The following is a 14,942-nucleotide window of genomic DNA, read 5'->3' on the forward strand; positions in this document are numbered from 1 at the left end:
CTGCTTCTCTGTCCTGGGGAAGAGGAAGGAACCAGAGACCAGCCAGGCTCACTATCTCTCCAGCCTACTTTTCTCTACACTGGGTGATAACTCTGTTTACCACCTCCTGGAGAGGTGGTGTGGACATCTGTTTATCTCGGGTCCAAATGCAAAGCAAAACCAACAAAAACAAAATCTCAGCTCTGACCTTCCTGCTTTGATTTTTGCAGGAGAACAGTCCCCTGTTCTTCGTTTTGCCTGGGGGGGGGGGAAGATAAGAGGCTCTGACTAGGATTTCCATCTTGGCCCCAGGGTGCCTCTAGGGTGTGTATCAGACATGTAAATGCTGTGGGTGTCCACCTGGCAGGTTTTAAAAAAAGGCGTCATCGGGCTCTTCTCCACTCCCAACCTGTCTCTGTATGGTTTTCGGAAGGGCACAAGAGAATGTCATCCCTCTGTGTTGTCCGGTAGAACTTGATGATGGAAATGTTTTTATCTGTGCTGTCCACGACAGTGGCCACTCGCCATCTATGGCTTCTGAGTGCCTGAAATGTGGCTAGCGGACTGAGAAACTGGATTTTCCGTTTTCTTTAATTTTTGTATTGATGGTACTGGCCCGCATGGTTCTAGACTATGTGTCATCCTCCGTTGCCCTGGAGCCTTTGTTTTCTGGCAGTTGGCTGGAGAGCCTAGTTCTGTAGACCCGCAGAGAAGGATAGGGTTTAGGGAGCTGTCATCTGCCATAGCCCCTTGCAATTTGCCAAGGACGGAACAGTGTTTCTCAGCTGGGGAGTGGCAAGACAGGACACCATCTTCAAAGTCTCAGCCTGGTCCTCTTTTTCTTTTGTTATTATATATATGAAACCAGTGTTACATCTCAGACATTTCTAGGCATCGATTCTTCATTCATTGTGAATCAAGTGGAAGTCTTCTCTGACCACCTTCTTAACCTTGATCTCCTCCTCCAGCCCTAGAAGTGCCCGTGGTGTGGTTACTTTGGGGTACACCCTGCTGCACCTTTCCTCTTGTGTTTCTATCTGTATCAATGGATAGATTCCGAGCATCCAGCATTAAAAAAAAAAAGTTGTATCATGCAGTACCTTTCTGCAAGTTGTCTTCTCTTTCAGTAGTCTTAGATCTTTCTGGGTCAGTTCATTGATCTCTACTGTTTTTTTGTTTGGTTTGGTTTGGTTTAATTGCTATAGTATTTCATTGCCTGGACATTTCATATCACTTAGAAGCTGTCGCTGTAATTAATTGTTTATTACTCCATTTGTTTTAGTAAACATTTTTGTGTGTGTCTCCTGAATGCACAATATTTCTTTTAGGGTACACAGTGAGAAATGGAATTACCAGGTCAGAGGGAATATGTATTTTTAATTTTAATAGCTGCTACATAATACTCTATAAGGGGCACCTGGCTGGCTCAGTTGGTAGAGCCCGCAACTCTTGATCTCGGGATTGTGAGTTCCAGCCCCATATTGGGTAGAGATTACTTGAAAATAAAATCTTCAAAAAAAATTTCACAAAATAGTTATACCGGGTTATGTTCCTATGAACTGCATGAGTGTGCCTGTGTGCCTGTAGTCTCTAAAACACATGATTTTATCAAATACCAACACGTATGCCAAACTAACAGGTGAAAAATGGTATCCCATAGTTATGTAATTTGAATTTTCTTGTTTATAAGTCAGATTGAACATCTTTTCCATGCTAATGGCCATTTGTTTTTCTGTGAATTGCCTGTTCAAACTTCTTGCTCATTTTTTTGTTGGATCGTTTTGTAAATGCATTCAGCAAATGTGTACCAGAATGCCTACCATGTGCCAAGTAGTAATCTAGGTGCTAGGGATGCTGTGGCAAGTAAAATGAATAGACAAGTCTGCCCTAGAAGAGGTGATAGTCTAGTTGTAGGAGGAAGACTGGGGGCACCTGGGTGGTTCAGTCGGTCAAGTGTCCCATTCTTGATTTTGGCTCAGGTCATGATCTCAGGGTCGTGAGATTGAGCCCCATATTGGGGTCCATGCTGGGTTCCAAGCAGGCATGAGCCTGCTTAAGATGCTCTCTCTTCGCCCTCCCTCTGCCCCTCCCCTCCCTTGCACATGTATGTGTACACACACACACACACACTCTCAAAAAAGAAAGAAAGAAAGACCTAAGCAAAAGAAATTGAGAAAATATATAATATTGTTAGATGGGATGAAAAGAAGGAAAAGGAGATAGAGAAGAAGGAAAGAGATAGTCCTACCCACTGGGGGTAAGACTCAATTTTAAATAGGATGGCCAGGAATTTTGTAGGCATTCTTTATATATTCTGTGTACTAATCCTTTGCTTGTTCTATGTTGCACACATTTTGCTACAGTCTTTAATTTTCTTTTGACTCAGAAGATGGTACTTTTGCCTAGCTTTTTTTTTTAATTAAAAAATGTAACTTGTTAGTTGGAATATATTCATGTAAAAAAGTGTAAGTTCCTTCTTCTGATCTTCTCAGGCAACCATTGTCAAGAGCTCTGGTTTATCTTTCTTGATTATTTTCTGTCCTCACCACCATGTGACACTCTCCCCGCAACCCTACTGGCAACACTGAGCACTGGCAGTTTCTGGCTGTTTCCTCATAAATGCAATTCTAATCTATTACATTCTTCCTTGTGGTTGTTTAATATTCCATTTTAGAGAGGATCTCTGTAGTTTGTTTAAGCAGCCCTTCTGGTTGGACGTCAAGGTTATTTTGGGTTCTCCATTCCTCCAGATGATGCAGCAATCCTGTGCTCTTTCTGCTGTCCGTGAGCTTCTCAGATCTTGGTGGGACTACACCCACCAGCACCCTGCATACTAAAGGTGCTATAATAATTTGATTTTGTTTTCTCCCCCACAGCTCCATGGCTACATGGAAAACAAGCCCCTGGGGCTTCAGATCTTCATTGGGACAGCTGATGAGCGGATCCTCAAGCCCCATGCCTTCTACCAGGTGCACCGGATCACGGGCAAAACCGTCACCACCACCAGCTACGAGAAAATCGTGGGCAACACCAAAGTCCTGGAGATCCCTCTAGAGCCAAAAAACAACATGAGGGCGACGTAAGGACTGGGGGCCAAGGGTGGTGGGACTTTACGGGGAAGTGAATGGGGCTAAGTGGCAGGGATTTGGAGTTGGTGGAAGGAACCGTGGATGGTGGTTCCCACTCTGTGATGGACCCTTAGAGAGTCATGAAAAAGTTTCTATTTTAAAAGTTCTCTACCTGAGTACTTTTCCCGCCTATCAGGAGGAAGAATACCTATGCATCTTTGGATTGTTACTTGGGATGAGGCTAAATTTATTTACATTTAAAAATTTATTTGGCCTAAAGACAATGATTAAATAAGGATGCGGAAAGGTCAAAACTCAAGGCGATATGCATATAGCTAAAGTTTGGGAGACGTTGCACCCGTGTATTGGAGTTAAAACATACTCTTTATTAGAAAATAATCTCAAACTTTCAAACCATGAGAATTTTTACAGGGAACTCCTGTCTACTGTTCACTCAGATTTGCCCATCGCGAACATTTTTCACACTTGCTTTATGACTCCCTTCACTCTTTGCATTTTCCTGAGCTGAGAGTTAGTTGCGGACATGGTGACTTTTTTTTTTTTACTTTTATTTTTTATTTTATTTATTTATTTATTTTTAAAGATTTTATTTATTTATTCGACAGAGATAGAGACAGCCAGCGAGAGACGGAACACAAGCAGGGGGAGTGGGAGAGGAAGAAGCAGGCTCATAGCGGAGGAGCCTGATGTGGGGCTCGATCCCATAACACCGGGATCACGCCCCGAGCTGAAGGCAGATGCTTAACCACTGTGCCACCCAGGCGCCCCTTTTTTTTACTTTTAGATGCCTGTCTGTGCATTTCCTCAGAACAAGAATTCGGTCTTTTGTGACCACAGCGCATTTATCACATTAAAGAGACTTCATGTTGACACACCATTCTTATCTATTGAATAGTCTGTAATCAATTTTACCAGTTACATAGTTGAGTTTTTCAGATACATTTGAGAGTAGAAAAATTGGCATGAGAAACATCTCCCTAGAGCAGTCATTTCACGGGGGCATTTCTCTCGCAACTTTGTACGTGTTTGACCTCCAACTGGGCATCAGTCTCTGGCTGAAATATTTATCCGTGGATTGCAGTCCTCTCCCCCCATGACTGCCGCTGGCAGTAGCCTTACTTCGGTGAACCGAGCAAGGTGGTTTTGTGGGTGATCTTGTCTCTTCACTGAAATGGTCAGTTCTCAATGGGGTTCTCCACCTCCTGGCAGCATCGATTGCGCGGGGATCCTGAAGCTTCGGAACGCCGACATCGAGCTGCGGAAAGGGGAGACGGACATCGGCCGGAAGAACACGCGGGTGCGGCTGGTGTTCCGAGTGCACATTCCAGAGTCCAGTGGGAGGATCGTCTCCCTGCAGACTGCGTCGAACCCCATCGAGTGCTGTAAGTTGGGCTTTGGGCAGGGTCGGCCTCTGCCAAGTGTGCTCTGTGTGACCTTCCACCCGGGGCAAGGTGCCCCGCGAGAATACGCAGGACTCACAAGGGTCAGTGGGGGGGTGGGGTGGGCAAGAGGACCCAAGGGCCCAGAGGCAGAGCCCGTTTAACAGTTTCTCTCTGCTTCTATTTACTTGTGGAAGGTTTTGTGGTCTCACAGGAAATTAAAAAATAATACAGCTAATGAGTAGCCCGCAGCTTTGTTTAGAAGATTTGAAATGTCTGAATGTTTTGGTCTTAAGGGTAGATTCAGTTGGCGTGGGTTTACTGTATGCAGTGCCCTCTTTTTCTTTCCCCTGCCTCTCCTTTCAATCAGAAGAGTATCCCAGTGGCTCTCACCTCTGGAGCGGTGACTGCTGGTCACAGTGCTGAGCGCTCCGCACTCAGGAGCTCGTGGACTCTTCACAGCAGTCTTCAGCAGCCGCTGGTGCTGTGATGCTCGTTTCACAGGAGGGGAAGGGAGGGCTGAGGGGTTGGCTAACTCGTGCCAGCAGGGCTGGGATGTGCACAGGGAAAGATGCCCAAACAAAGATGCAGAGGAATGTTAGAATGATCCAGTATGCAGTGACCGAGGCCTGCCATGTGGACAGGCCCGAGCAAGAACTGGCTCAGTTCTCATCAGGCTTTGAAAGAAGAATCTGCTTTGAGCTCATTCACGGGTGCTTGAGACAAGGTGTGTAGCTGGCTTTCGCAGTTAGACATGGCAAAGCTTACTGTCTGCTCCAGGTCTGAGAGTTCACAGATCGTTTGTCAAAGCATAAAGAAGAAAAAAGTAAACATTGTTGCGGAAACCAAAGCGGTTCATATTATTTTTTCATGTCTTCTAAGAGTATGTTTTATGTTGTTACAGTCATGGTCTGTATTCAATTATGTTTCAGGATTCTTCTTCCTTTTTACTGGACACTTTACCCTAACTTTGTGTCACAAAAATCCTTTGCCTACGGAGGCCAGGGAGGTCCCATGGAGGGGTGGAGTGGCTTGGTGGGCGGCAGTAGGGAGTGGTGGAGACCAGGGAGCAGGAGGACACGTTCGCCACCTACAGGGTCTGCCTTTATGCCACCCCAGCCCAAGTGTCCACGTGGGCTTGTAGGCTAGAGGTGGCCAAGTCCTCTGACTTTTGAAGAAAAACCAAAAATCTCCTGATTTAAAAAAAAAAAAAAAAAGACCAAAACAGCAACAAATTCAAAATACTGTGTGGATCAGAGGAAACCTTCATGTGGCTTTGATTAATCAGAGGTAGTCTTAATCAGACATTAATGAGTAAAGCAAACGCATGAATATCTTATGCAGAGAAGGTTGAGGAAGACTGGCCCCCAGGATTAGAAGAGGGTGAGGAAAGAGCGTGGGCCCTCGTTGGGAGAGAAGCCAGAACTTGGTCTTGGTTGGTCTTTGGGAAAAGACGAAGGGGCCCTATGATTTCTTCCAGTCTTGCCAGTCTTGGTGTGGATCAGGCTAAACGTGGTGGTGCATCTATCCTCTAATGTTAGACGAGAAAGACCCAACAGCAGACAACAGGGAAAAGCAGTGTTGAAAAACATCATCTCAGAAACATTGGAATTCCCCTCCTCTACCCAGCAGACCCCACCCCTGTCCTCTGAGCGCTAGTCACATTGGCTGCCCCACTCCGATGTTGGTTTCGAACATCTCGAGATGTTTTGGGAAGGAAACTCGGGCTCTTCCTCAGTAATTTGGGGGATTTTGAGAAGATAAGGTCTCTTCTTTCTGGCAAATGACTCACACTACAGGATGGGGCTCTGGTTTCTAGCAAGGTGGGGAGCAGGAGGTCTCAGGAGAGACCACATGCCAGAGCCCCTGTTTCTCTCCATCTTTGGGCCGCTCAGGTCAATGTATCTCCAGTTGATCGGAGACTTTAAGGATCACCATTGAACCATACGCATCTCAAGCACGATCTCCAGGGTGTTATAAACTTGTTCGAATCTTGAATGTAGGCTTTTTTTTTTTCCTGCATTTGGCTGATTCAACCACCTCCTTTTGACAGATAAGGAAACAGACTTTCTTGGTAAAGTGATTCACTCGTTTTGACTCTGTAGGTAGCAGAGCCAGAGTCTCCAGCTTTCTAGTTCTGTGAAACACCTTCTTAAGGTTTCTAGAACACCACCGTTTCTTGCAGTACCAGACTGAACCACCACCAATTGCTCCTTGTTCCCTCTCTCTCGCTCAGAATCCTCTGTCATGTTTATTCCCTTCTTTGTTCTATTTGCCTAGACTGCTGCCTGATTGTACTATACGTATTTATTGGCTAATGAACTTACTATATGGTCCTTAGGGAGATATTCAATAAATATTTATTGACACTTAGTCCGTAGCCTGTGTTGACACAGTATGTGGACGGTATTTATTGACTGGTTGACTTCATATCTACCCCATGGGGAGGGTGAGTTGGTAAGAAAAACCGTCAGAGGGCTGGTACGTATTTGCAAGGCTGGTTTACTTATTCTTTGGAGGTGCTGCTTATATGCCATCTTAGGGATCAAGGGTAAGTTCTCAGATTCTAGTGAAAAAAATAACTTGAACAAACTACTGGAGGCCACTCTTTGGAAAGTGGACTAATTTGCTAGAAATGTCTATTGCTTACATTTATTCACAGGGCAGCAGGCCAGAGGTCAGATCTCACCTTGACATAGACGGGCTCACCTGACCCTCCTCTTGGTGTGTTCTTCTTGGTCTCTTACAAGGGCACTGTCATTGCCTTTGGGGCCCCCGCCGATCCTGCGTGATCTGCCCTCCATCCTGAACTCATTTACATCTTCACAGACCATATTTCCAAATACAGTCAGGTTTGAGGTTCTGGGGGGCTGGGGAGTTTTGGCCGGTGCTCCGTTCAGCCCAGGACCCCTTCTCAGCTGCATCTCTTGACTTCACAGACATCCCTGCTCCTCAGTTCCCAAATCCCCTGGCATCTTCCTCTGACTTCTCTCTTGGCTTTTGCCCATGCTGTCCCCTCCATCTGGAACACTGGTTCTCAAACTCAGCTGCACGTTGGAATCACGGGGGGAATTCTAAAAAACAGTGTGATGCTGGATTCTCACCCCGGAGACGGCAGGTCTGTCGGTCAGTGGTGGGGTCTGCGCATGGGGACTTTTCGGAGGTCGCCGGTGATTCTGCTCTGCTGTGAAGCTTGGGGCCCACTGACCTTGCCTCCCCCACTCCTCCCACCCTCCAGTCACTGGGTTCATTCCGCCTCATCCAAGGCTGCCCTTCACCCGGCCCCTCAAGGAGGATGCTTGCCCTGACCTCCAGGGTATGCTCTCCACCACCCCCCCGCCCCCCACCCCGCTCTGTGCTGACAACCCAATTTACTTGTCAGTCTCTCTCATGTAAGGACAGAGACCAGAGGGTGTCAGCCAGGGCCTGGCACATAGCAACTATCTCTAGAATGTTTGTTTAAAAAAAAAAAAAGTAGTGAAAACAGGCATCTCCAGGCTGCCCAGCAGGAGAGAAAGGCAGTGAGGAAATGGGGGGTGGGACGGGGTGGGGAGAGGGTCTTGTCCACAGGTGCAGAGGTCTTGTCCCATGAGAACCTTCCCGTGGGTTTTCTCCCTGCCCTGCCAAAGGGCCTTCTCTGTTCATCGAGTTCCCGAAAACACCGAAAGCAGTTTTCCACCAAGTCCTGCCCACTCCCAGCGCAGAGTGGAAATCGCTCCGCTCCTTTTGCAGGGCCTGGGGGAGTGGGTATATGAGGGGGCCTGGCATGCGGATTTTCTCATGAGCTCTTTTTCAGTCTCTCCCTTTTTGTGACGTAACTGGGTTTTATTGAGGTCTAATTAAGATAGAATAAATCGTGCAGACTTCGTGTCTTCAGCTGAGGGATTTTTGACAATTCACCATACCTGTGTGACCATGGCTCGAAACGAGTCACAGGACATTTCCTTCCTTTCTGGAAGGGCCCTCGTTCCCTGTCAGCCAGTGGCTCCTCCCCAGTCCCACACATTTGCCTGTTCTGGAACTTCACGTAATGGAATTGTACAGCGTGTACTCTTGCACCTGGCTGCTTTTGCTCTGCGTGGTGGTTTTGAGATCCATTGCTCTTACGATGTGACTCGAGAGTCTATTCCTTTTTCTCGCCGAACACTATGCTATTGTGTGACTGTAACGATTGATAGACATCTGGCTTGTTGGCGGGGTTCGGGTGCCGTGGAGAAGGCTGCCGCGAACCTTCTCGTTCCGAGTGTTTTGTGGACAAATGCTTTCACTGCTCCCGGGTACATACCTGGGAATGCAATTGCTCCTTCGTGGGGAAAGGATGTGTGTTCCAATTCCTAGATCATTTTATACTCTGTGCACGAGTGCGCGGGGGTTCCATGTGCTCCTGCTCCTGGTGTTTGATGTTGCCAGTCTCTCTGCTGGTAGCCATGCCGGGGAGCCTGCAGTGTCCCCCCTTGTGCAGAATTTGCATTTCCCTAGTGACTCAGGATGCTGAGCTCCAGTTTGCGCACTTCTTGGCTGTTTCCTTGTCTTCCTTGGTGAAGTGTCTGTTCAAAGCTTTTGCCCATTTTCTATTGGGTTACTCAGTTTTTTATTGTTAATATGCAGCAGTTGTTTGAGTATTGTGGGTAGGAGACTTTTGTCAGATGAATGTACTATGAGTATTTTCCCCAGTCCATGGCTTGCCTTTTTATTTTTTTTATTTGTGTCTTACAGGCATCGATATTTTATTTTGATGAAGTCCTAGTTTATCATTCTCTTTTCCTTTGGGGTTAGTGCTCTTTGCATTCCCTCAACAAATCTCTCTACCTTTCTGAAGGAAGCAAAGATACTCTCTTGTGTTTTCTTCCAGAAGCTTTTTGATTCTGACTTTTAGGTGTAGGGATACACTCCATCTCAGGCTAATTTTTGTGTATGGTGTGAGGTACGGTCGAGGTCCAGTGTTCACCGTCTGGAAGTCTGTTTGTTTCATATGCCATATTCTGCAAACAAGAGCTTGGAAAGCCCATCTGTGTTCCTTCCCTCATCAATATTCTTGCACCGCTCCACTTCACTGTCCTAGGTCTGGCTTGGGAGATGGGTGATCACGCAGCATTGCTTCACGAAAGTCCTTAGAATCAGTGGGACCAGCCTGGCATATTCCCTTATTTGCGTCATGAAAGCAAAGATGCTTAACTTGTCCACCTGCTTCTGCCAGAAGCCGAGAGGACCCACATAATTCCTATGGGCTTCCTAATGCGGATTTTTCCACTTAGAAATATATTTGGAGTGCATGATACACTGTTCTAGGCACTGGGGATAAAACACTGATCAAAACAAAGTCTTGGCCCTCGTGGAGGTCACATTCTAGTGGGGAAAACCAACAATAAACAAATAATGAAAACCATCATTTCAAACAGCTAAGCATGGTGATGAAAATAATAAGGACCACGTGTTGGTGACTTGGGGGAGGGTAGCAGCAGCCTTGGCTGTGCTGATCAGGGGAGACCTCTTGAAAGAGGTGGCACATTAACCTGGGCCTGAGTGGTGGGGGAGCATGGCCCAGCTGAAGGACACAGTAGGTGCAAGGGCCCTGAGGCAGGGATAAGCTCCGGGTTTTCAGGGAACAGAAGGGCAACTGGGGAGGCTTATGGAGTGAACAGGGGTCAGGAGAGCTCTGAGATGAAGCTGGGGACTCGGATTTCATTCCAAGTGAAATGGGAAGCCTGGAGTTCTAAGTAGCAGACTGACGTGATGGGATCTGTATTTTCAAAGTTGTTCGGCACAGTGCCTGGTACACAGTAGGTGTTAATAAATACTCGAAAACTAAATGAAGGAAGAAAGGAGACAACAGGGACCTGGCAGGGAAGGGGTAAAGGAAGAGAAACAATTATCAGTCACCTGCTGTGAGTCCAGCACTTTCCATGTTGCTGTGAAGCATCAAAAACACTGTGAGCTCAGTGTCTGTTCCCATTTCACAGCTGGGAAAACTGAAACACAGAGGAGTTGAATAAATTGCCTATGGTCACACAACTAAGGGACCACACCAGCAGTGACATCTATATCATGCTGGATCTCAGGACACCAAGATGGAGTTACATCACGGGTGACAGATTAATTTGGGCCAGAACCCCAAAACTGGCATCCTCTCACATGAACCAAGAGACCAGCTCAGCAACCCTCAGAGGCTTCTGGGTGTCCTCCCACCCACAGCAATAGATGGTCTCCCCTGAGCTGCTGTAGCAGTAAATCTTGGGTGAAATTTGGGCATTGGGCAGAGGTTGGGTAGGCCAGGCCTTTGTCAGCCCCTACTTTCCAAGGAGACTTCTAAGGCATGACCAAGAAGCCACATTTCAGAAACAACCAGAAACCTACATGATGGGGAGAACGAGTTTCAGGTGGTGGTGAGGTCTGGGCCTGGGTTCACATCCTGCCTCTGCCACTTAGTGGCTATGTAGTCCCAGGAAGTTCCTTAACTCTCCGTGCCTCAGTTTCTTCCTCTGTAAAATGGGAATAGCCGTCGTACCTATCTCTTGGCCCTTGTGGGGGTTAAATGCCTGTGTGTGTGGATCGTACAGTAGCTGCCAGCTGAGATCGCAGTCAGATAACCGAGTGCCTCTCCCGTGGTGTGTCCCACGCCGGCTTGTTTGCCGCCCTTCCCCCCCGGCTCTGCAGAGCAGCTTTGCATAGACCTCTGACTGCCGCTGGGTCACTGCCAAGAGGCCACAGCCTGGGCGGCAGCAGACCGGTGTGGGAGTGTAACAAACACTAATTGTTTCGGGCGAGCTGGCAGCAAGCAGCTCACGCCGCTGCTGAGAAGGGACCTGGCCGGTTATCTGGCTGGTGCAGTGGGTGGGCCGGGTGGTGAGTGTGGGGGAGGGCCCAGGACTGGGGTGGCTTCTCTGCTGATTGATGTGGTTATCTGACCAAAGGTTAAGGCCCTCACTGAGCTAGTTGTGCAGGGGAAGGGAAGGTAAAACCACCCGGATTGAAATTTTGCGGTGTGCCCATGGCCCTCGCGTGTATTAACTTGCTTCCAGCCTCCTCATGGCCTCGCAGAGCTCACCTTAGCGACTTGCTCCATTCATTCATTCAGAAAGATTTATTGACCTGTTGTGCCAGTGAGCGTTTGAGGCGTGAGATGCTGCCCTCTTGGAGCTTCTGTTCTCACTGGTTGAAGTTGAGAAGCATTTTGTGATTTACTGCAGCCGCGTGGCCGGCAAGGAGAGGGGCGGAGGGGAGAGGACACCCGTGTCCTTTTGTCTGTCCAGGCTGCCTGGGTCCCTCAGTGAGCAGAAAGCTCATCGGTCCAATGGAGAGTCGTGCAGCCCTTGGGGAGGGCCTCGTCATATGGAGATACGTGGGAATATTCTGAAGGGGCTGCCTATGAGCACAGAGGAATGGGAGAGTGATTACCTGAGCAAGAAAGAAAGGTCATAGGTCCCACGGGGGCCCTGGTGCTTTGTGGGTTCGGTGAGATGAGATCTACCGGCCCCGCAGGGTACAAGTTACTGCTCCATATTCCATATGGGAAAGCTGAGGCCGCGTGAGGTCCGGAGGTGGAGGTGGTCACGTGCACTGCAGGCCCATCTGTGCACACCGTACCCCACTCCCGTGGGGTGAATGCTGACAGCTCTCTCACAGAGGTGAACCCCACACTCGGGGAGAATTGCTGTTCCACCTCCCACTTCCCAGGGAAGACCCGGGAATCACCAGGGCAGGGGCTGGGGGGCCTAAGGGGCTGGTCTCAGGCGAGGCCTGAGTCAGCACTGTATTCTGAGCTGGGCCAGGCTCACAGCCAAGGATGGCAGCCTACTGTAGAGACGAGAAGTACAGGAGCTGGAGTGCTGCGGCCCGGGGTGGTCAGTGCTCGGGCTAGGGTGAGACTGATGGGAGCCCCCCCGCCCCAGCCCCCCTTGCCTGGGCTGGCTGGCAGCTTTCCCACTGGGAAAGCCTTTACTGAAAAGGGGCCCCTCGGGGCAATAGAATCCCACAGTCTAGGTTCAAATCCTGCCTGTCTGCCTCACTTAGCTGTGAGCTCTCAGGCATATCCCTTCTCCTCTGGGAGACTCAGTGCTCCCAGCTCCAAAATGGGAATAATTCTTGCTTAGCGGTCTCATGAGGCTTAGCAGTAAAAATAACTAAAGTTCAGTGAGCCTGACAAAATGCTATCCGCTTCCCATCCATTGACTCATTTAATTTGCAAATAGCCCTATGAGGTTGGCACTATGATTATTCGCATTTTATAGATGAAAAAAGAGAGACCCAGGGAGATGAAGTGACTGGCCCAAGGTCCCAAAGCTCGGAAGTCACCAAGCTGGGCTTTGAACTCGGGCACTCACGTGGCAGCATCCTTTAATCCACGACCCTAAATTGCCTCCTCGTGCGTGTTTTGTAATAACAAACACATATATGTGAGGTGCCTGGGATCCGAGGCACTCTCTATGCAGCTGTAATTACTTGCTATTATTAGCCGAATCCACCCACTCCACAGAATCAAATTTCTCTGACCAGCCTCTCCTGCCTGTCTCCTGAGGTTTTTTGGGTAGATCGTAATTCTTGGCCACACACCCCAATGACGGGGCAAATTGGAGACAGGCAAGCAGTCATGTCCCATTTCCAGGCTGACTCGGGCCGACCGGCAGGACCCCGAGCCGGTGTGAACTTCCCCCAGCCGTGGCCGCTCTGCTCCCCATCAGCCACTGTTGCTGGTAAAAGCAAACAGCCGAACTGGTTAAACCAACAGTGTCCTGTTGATTCAGAGCTCATAAAACCCAGGAGCCCCAGGCCCTTTATGACGGGCCATAACCTGGGGGCAGGAGGGAAGCCCAGGGAAGTCTCTTGGTGAGGGCCACCTAGAAGCTTCTGCTGGAGCAGAGCGTCTAGACTTCACCCACAGGGAGAGCCCAGCCTTCAGGATGGCTTTAAAATGGCGGCCCCTGGTTTGGGGAGAGCAGTGCAGGGTGTATCGTTTGGATGGTCTGGGATCTGTAAGGGTCGAAAAGCCGTGTGAGAGTCAGTGTGGGGCTGATGGGGGTTGGTGCACCTCTGGCTTCCTGACAGCCCTCTCATGGGTCCTGGATGGTGTCACTCCAATGAGCAGCCTGGGTGTGAGAGGTTGCATCAGAGAGAGAGAGAGAGAGAGAGGAGGAAGTGGACCCCAGGAGGGTAATTTTGGTTGCTGTTTGCCTCTCTTCAGTTCCTCTTTCAGAGGCTAATTGGATTTGTTTGCTTTACCTCTGGGCTCTCTGAGGATGCGAGGGGCATCCCCTGGAGGAGGTCCCCTTGTCCTCAGGTGGCCTCCTAAGTGTCACAGTTGGCGCTCAAACAGATGTGTGTAGCAAGTCGCCTGGAAAGGTTGTGACCGTTGCGAATTCTGGGAGAGCTGGGTGCAGGAGGGGGAGGGTGTGGCCTGAGCACCTGCAGGTTTATTAAGTGCCTCCTCCAGCCAGGTAATCCAGCTGTGGGGGACCTGGGAGCCTTACTTTGAGCAACTCTGGCCGTGGAAGTTGAGAAATCTGGTTTCTGGTTCGGGATCCACCAAGAACAGCCGCGACAAGCACAGCAGTGCATGTAGGCACGCAGGACGTGGCGGGCACAGATTGGGTGAAATGCAGAGTCTAAGACAGCGACATCTAGCCCGCACCTCCCGCATGGAAACTGCTGGAGAAACTACAGGGTCGAGTATCCATCCATAACCTTGCTGGCTGAGATTTACTGAGCCAAATACACTTTTTGTGAATTCTCCCGTGGAAGCCTCGAAACAGCCCGTGAGATGGGTCTGTGAACAGTTGCGGCATCCAGAGGGGGGACCAGGCTTAGAGAAGCCCCACGCAAGGATCCCCCGAGCGAAGGCCGGGGGCTCACCCGCACCCGGGCTGCCCCTTGAGGGCACTGAGTGCCAAGGGTCTGTTCCCCTGCCTGTAAGGTGGCCTTAATAGCATCTTCCTTGCTCCGGTGGGGCTGTCACTGAAGGCTTTAAAAAGACAACAAATGGGTGGCACAGTGGTTAACCGTCTGCCTTCGGCTCAGGGCATGATCCCGGCGTTGTGGGATCGAGCCCCACATCAGGCTCCTCTGCTATGAGCCTGCTTTCTTCCTCTCCCACTCCCCCTGCTTGTGTTCCCTCTCTCACTGGCTGTTTGTATCTCTGTCGAATAAATAATTAAAATCTTCAAAAAAAAAAAAAAGACAACAAATGAGAAAATGTTCTGAAAAGGGCTAAGCAAGAAAGAGTGGTGTTTTGAAAGGCAGAGCTCAAGAGTCGTTTCTCGGTTACTGTGGGCTGGGCGCTGGCTGAATGCTTTAGTCTTATGTTAGACGTTTTTCTTATTGAGATAAAATACACATCACAAAACGTGCCATTTGACCCACTTTACGGCGCACAACACTGTGGTACTGAGGGCTCGGGGTGCGGGGCCACCACCACCACCGCCTAGTTCCAGAGCTTGTCCATCCCCCCGAAAAGAAACTGCATGCTCCTTGGCCCTGGACGGTCTGTTTTCCGTCTCCCAGA

At 49.1% G+C, this 14,942-nt stretch overlaps 1 protein-coding gene across 6 annotated transcripts in view; it reads left to right on the plus strand.

The window, feature by feature from the left end:
• NFATC2 (nuclear factor of activated T cells 2) overlaps positions 1-14,942 on the plus strand; it is a 152,731-nt gene that overhangs the window by 73,674 nt on the left and 64,115 nt on the right. For all 6 annotated transcript variants that reach the window (XR_004619869.1, XM_034641476.1, XM_034641473.1 and 3 more), the window contains exons 4-5: positions 2,856-3,058; positions 4,278-4,450. Coding sequence is in view for 5 of the 6 variants with exons in the window: in XM_034641476.1 (XP_034497367.1) it covers positions 2,856-3,058; positions 4,278-4,450 (376 nt within the window). In the remaining variant the exon portion in view is untranslated. The remainder of the gene's footprint in view (positions 1-2,855; positions 3,059-4,277; positions 4,451-14,942) is intronic.

Source organism: Ailuropoda melanoleuca, chromosome 13 (genome assembly GCF_002007445.2).
Source record: "Ailuropoda melanoleuca isolate Jingjing chromosome 13, ASM200744v2, whole genome shotgun sequence".
NCBI lineage: Eukaryota > Metazoa > Chordata > Mammalia > Carnivora > Ursidae > Ailuropoda > Ailuropoda melanoleuca.